We start from the raw sequence: 4,198 nt of genomic DNA, 5'->3' as shown, positions 1-4,198 counted from the left end.
TCGCTAGGGTCTAAATAAGAACTTAACTTATCCAAACTACTAGCCATAAATCTGAATGAATCTAAAAATCGAAAATTAACGCTCGTGTTTTCGATATATTTTGTAAACGATATATATTTTTCTTTGTTACGAGGTAGTAATATTACCGAACCGGGAATTTCAGTTGCCAAGTTTTTAATAAAAAAGTGTAGATCGTATCCTAAGTTATAAAATACCACGGGTATCATATGATCGTCCTTGTAATTAAGATTGCAAGAAGAATGAGCAACTCCTCGATATTTTCCCGTGAAATGACAATGATCTTTTACTCTTAAATCATTTTCGGTAAATGGTTTTGAACAAATGTGACATGTGGTTGATGTATAAAATGATTCTTTTTCATGTTCAGTCAAAGGTGTCATTGAAACAGCATTGTTAAATATAGGATTTAATTGTAGGGCCAGTTCTTGTAATTGTCGACAAAACCAGCTCATACAATCTTTACCCGTATACAAGTTAAATTTGGAAAGATTATTATCGTAACTGCACAACAGATAATAAGAAATACTACAAGGAATATGTTTTTGATATTTTTTAATGTTTCCCGTCGCAGCGGAATCTTCGTATTTTTGTAAAATACACTCGATATCCGCGTAAATAACAAACGGTACTTTTTCTTTATTTTTAAAATGCGAAAATGTTACGTGTTTCTCTTGTTTAGTTGGGAGCGTAATTTTGGTTTTATTTAATTTTCTGCAACTAAATATGTGTTTATTTAAAGTTTGTTGTGAATAAAAATGATTTAAGCACCTATCGCAATAAAATCTGCTATGAGTCGAATCTCCGCTTTGTTTCGATAATAACCGTGATAAACTTCTAATTAATGCGAAATGAAAAACTGTCTCAAAATTGTTAATGTGATTAGAGAGATTATTGTTGTCGACGTCGTCGTCGTCGTCGTCGTCGTCGTCGTAATCATTGGTTATATCGGTGGGAAGCATCAATAAATTAACCGTTCTTAAATAAGAGAATTGACTTAAACACGCCGGTACAATTTCCCGCTTTTCTAATGAGAAAACGTTTATGGAAATATTATTCATTTCTTCAAACTTTTTTATGTCTTTTAATTTGATTGGAAATTCAATGCCATCGTATTTTAAAACTTCACTGAAATGAGGATATGAATAGGTAATACGCGGATTTTGATTTGTACGACAAGGATGTAGCGCGGCAACGATAGACCAAAGAAAACAATATTCATCGTTATTTTGAATATTAAGAACAGCTTTTTTATTAATAATAAATTTTGGCATCGATACATAAGTTGAAAGACCGATATTTGTCGGTGTATAATTATTAATGTTAACTTTTAATTGTAGAATCCGGTGAAGAGCCCAACCAGAATCCCTCTCTTGAAAATCCTCTAATTTTGTTAATATATTATTTTTAATATAATTACTATAAAATTCTTTCAAATCGGTATTATGATCGATGACGCGATTTTTGGTGGAAAAATGTTTTACATCGGTTTCGGCTGTTTGTGGTTTTACAAAATCTGCAAGAAATATTACGTTAACTTTAATTAGGGACTAACGAAGGGCTTTTTTTATTTGACAAGAGAATGATCTAAACGCCTTGCTAAAAAATATTATAGGATCTTTAATATCTAAATTAACTATTGCTCCCGTTTTAATACGATTTTTAAAGCAAGACTCGTTATCAACCCAAATTAATTTTGCATTATTTTTTTTAACTGTTTTATGATGTTTGAATTGTTCTTTAAAATTTTTTAAAAGACTTAAATTTGATTCTATTTTTGCCACCGCTTTTCTGTCTGTCGACGATGACGATACACTTTTTAAATATTTTTTCAAAATTAAATTGTTTCTGTTCAGAAATTTTATCCACTTGCAATATTCATGTTTTGTTTTAATTAACTCACCAACTTCTTTAATTTTCAGCAGCGTTTTTTCACTCAACTCACTGATTTCAGACATTTTTACTTATACGCAGCAGACTTTTTTGTCTATTCTAATAGACGCGTATGTGATAAATAATATCACTTTGTAGAATTTTACCGCTTTTATCGGATAGCGGGGTTAGGGTCAAAACTATTATGTTTTGCGCAATTGATAAATATAACGTAATCGCTTTTAATATTATGAATGCACTGTGTTATTATCGTGCTGACGAAGTGGAAATTTTAGGATAGATAATAATTAAAAAAAATAAATGCATATAAATATATCGAACTCTACGACAAGGAATCATTGTACACAACGACTATGGACACTCCGTCAACATTAATTTTTGAGTCAACGGATCCCGCCAGACTTTCCAACAAGATGCTGGCGGTATTTTTAAAAAATTTATTCAGGTAAGTCTGTCACCTTCATTGTTTTGTTTTCCATAATTTACTAAAAATCTATCAAATTATCATAGGTATGGGAGGAAAGAAGTGAAGATTGTGAACAAGAGAGTTCACTTGTATTTGAAATATTCACCGAAGAATGAAACGGTTCAGGGAAAATTAAAAAATCTTCCCGTCCGATACCTGAGAGTGGCGGCCGATGACGAGGAAGAATTACAATTGTTATTGAAGGGGATGCGTGAATTCTCGGACGTCAATTTTTATGCGGCTGCCATAGAGGAGGACGAACCGGTACCGGCTAAAAAATTCAAGCCGGCTTCGGAAGAAGAGAAAATAAAAATTCTGGAAAACAGAATTTTAAAATCAGCCACCACTACGACGATGACGACGACTACCACCACTCCCAGTACCAGCAAAGTTGAAGATTTTTGCTTCGTTTTAGACGACGACGCGGAAGAGTTTGAAAGTCAAAAATTTAGTGTAGTTAGTAAATAAAAATATTAAAAAATATTCGAGTTATAACTTGTTTAATTTTTTCCATCACATGATAAAAATAATATTAATTGTTCTTATGGTTAAAGTTAATAAAACAACAAGTTTACTACGTTCTCTTCATAATCTGAATCAATTTCATCTATAATTGATTGTTTCATTTCACTCGGTGAATCGTAATTACTAATAGGAGTCGAATTAAATGATAACTGTCTAGGCAATATTTTTCGTTTCTTTTGAATTACTGATAGCGGTAAAGTTTGTTCTTCTGCTGCGGCGGCGGCGGCGGGCTCCTCCACTTTTACGGGAGGATGATACTTTGGAGTAGTTTGTGTTACATCACTTACTAGAGTCGTCTTCGTCGTCGTGGTTGCTGGCGTTGTTGTTCTTGTTGAATTTTGCAAAGAAGACTCGATATTTTTCAATCGTTTTGTAATAGGCTTAAACATTGTCTCTTGCATCATTTCACCACGTTTTAATTCTTCAAGTTTTTTTCTTATATCCTTACGTTTAGAAATTAATCGTTTTTAGTTAGTTAGTAAATAAAAATAATAAAAAAATATTCGAGTTATAACTTGTTTAATTTTTCCATCACATGATAAAAATCATTTTAATTGTTCTTATGGTTAAAGTTAATAAAACAACAAGTTCATTTTTTAAGATAATTTTTATTAATATACCAATTTCTCAGCAATAGTACATTTTCTTTGGCACAATTAGAGAAATTATAAAAGTGATTATTACAATGAAAATTATACTGGTTATTTTCTTTTAAACTTTTAAAATTTGGACATCCAATGTCATGTAAATCGACAATATCAATATCATTGTAATAAAGCAGTGATTTTAAATAGTTTACCTTACAATTGCCTTTAACATAGATATAGTTATTTTGTACAATGTTTCTAATAAAACTAACTACACTTTCTTGAGGTAGACAGGTCTCATCTTCTTTTTCATCCCAGGATAGTCCGTGGACACGATTCGTGGTCTTCAAAAGATGGTTTCTAATTTCACCTGTGAACCAGTTATACGGACAAGGTGTTTTCACCATTCTATGAAACACTTTTCCACTGGACACGTTTATAATTGCGATTTCTCTAACGATATAATCGCTCTGTTTATACTGAAATCCTTGAACGTCGAGGATAAACATTTTTTAAATGTTCTACGAGCACTACTAATTTGCAACTGAATCTTCCTCAAACCTACGCAACATTATTTATATCTATCCAACTATTGTTTGTTATCAAACCCCAACCACTTTACAAACACTTTATCGCGTTTCCTTTTGAGAATTTTTTCAACTAGATAAACGTCCGGAAACTTCACTTTTTGCAATTGTTCGTTGTAAAA

General features: G+C 31.7%; 1 protein-coding gene across 1 annotated transcript; it reads left to right on the top strand.

Moving 5' to 3' along the window:
- The first annotated feature begins 1,589 nt into the window (after positions 1-1,589).
- On the top strand, positions 1,590-2,890 carry LOC132695915 (uncharacterized). The gene is made up of 2 exons (XM_060660481.1): positions 1,590-2,356; positions 2,422-2,890. Exons 1-2 carry the CDS (start codon positions 2,265-2,267, stop codon positions 2,843-2,845), a joined length of 516 nt encoding a protein of 171 aa, XP_060516464.1. The 5' UTR covers positions 1,590-2,264; the 3' UTR covers positions 2,846-2,890.
- Positions 2,891-4,198: the final 1,308 nt, after the last annotated feature.

This window comes from Cylas formicarius, unplaced genomic scaffold (genome assembly GCF_029955315.1).
Source record: "Cylas formicarius isolate icCylForm1 unplaced genomic scaffold, icCylForm1.1 PGA_scaffold_14__1_contigs__length_1757220, whole genome shotgun sequence".
Taxonomy (NCBI): domain Eukaryota; kingdom Metazoa; phylum Arthropoda; class Insecta; order Coleoptera; family Brentidae; genus Cylas; species Cylas formicarius.
Note: the sequence above shows the minus strand (reverse complement) of the source record. Positions and strands in the feature narration are given on the sequence as shown.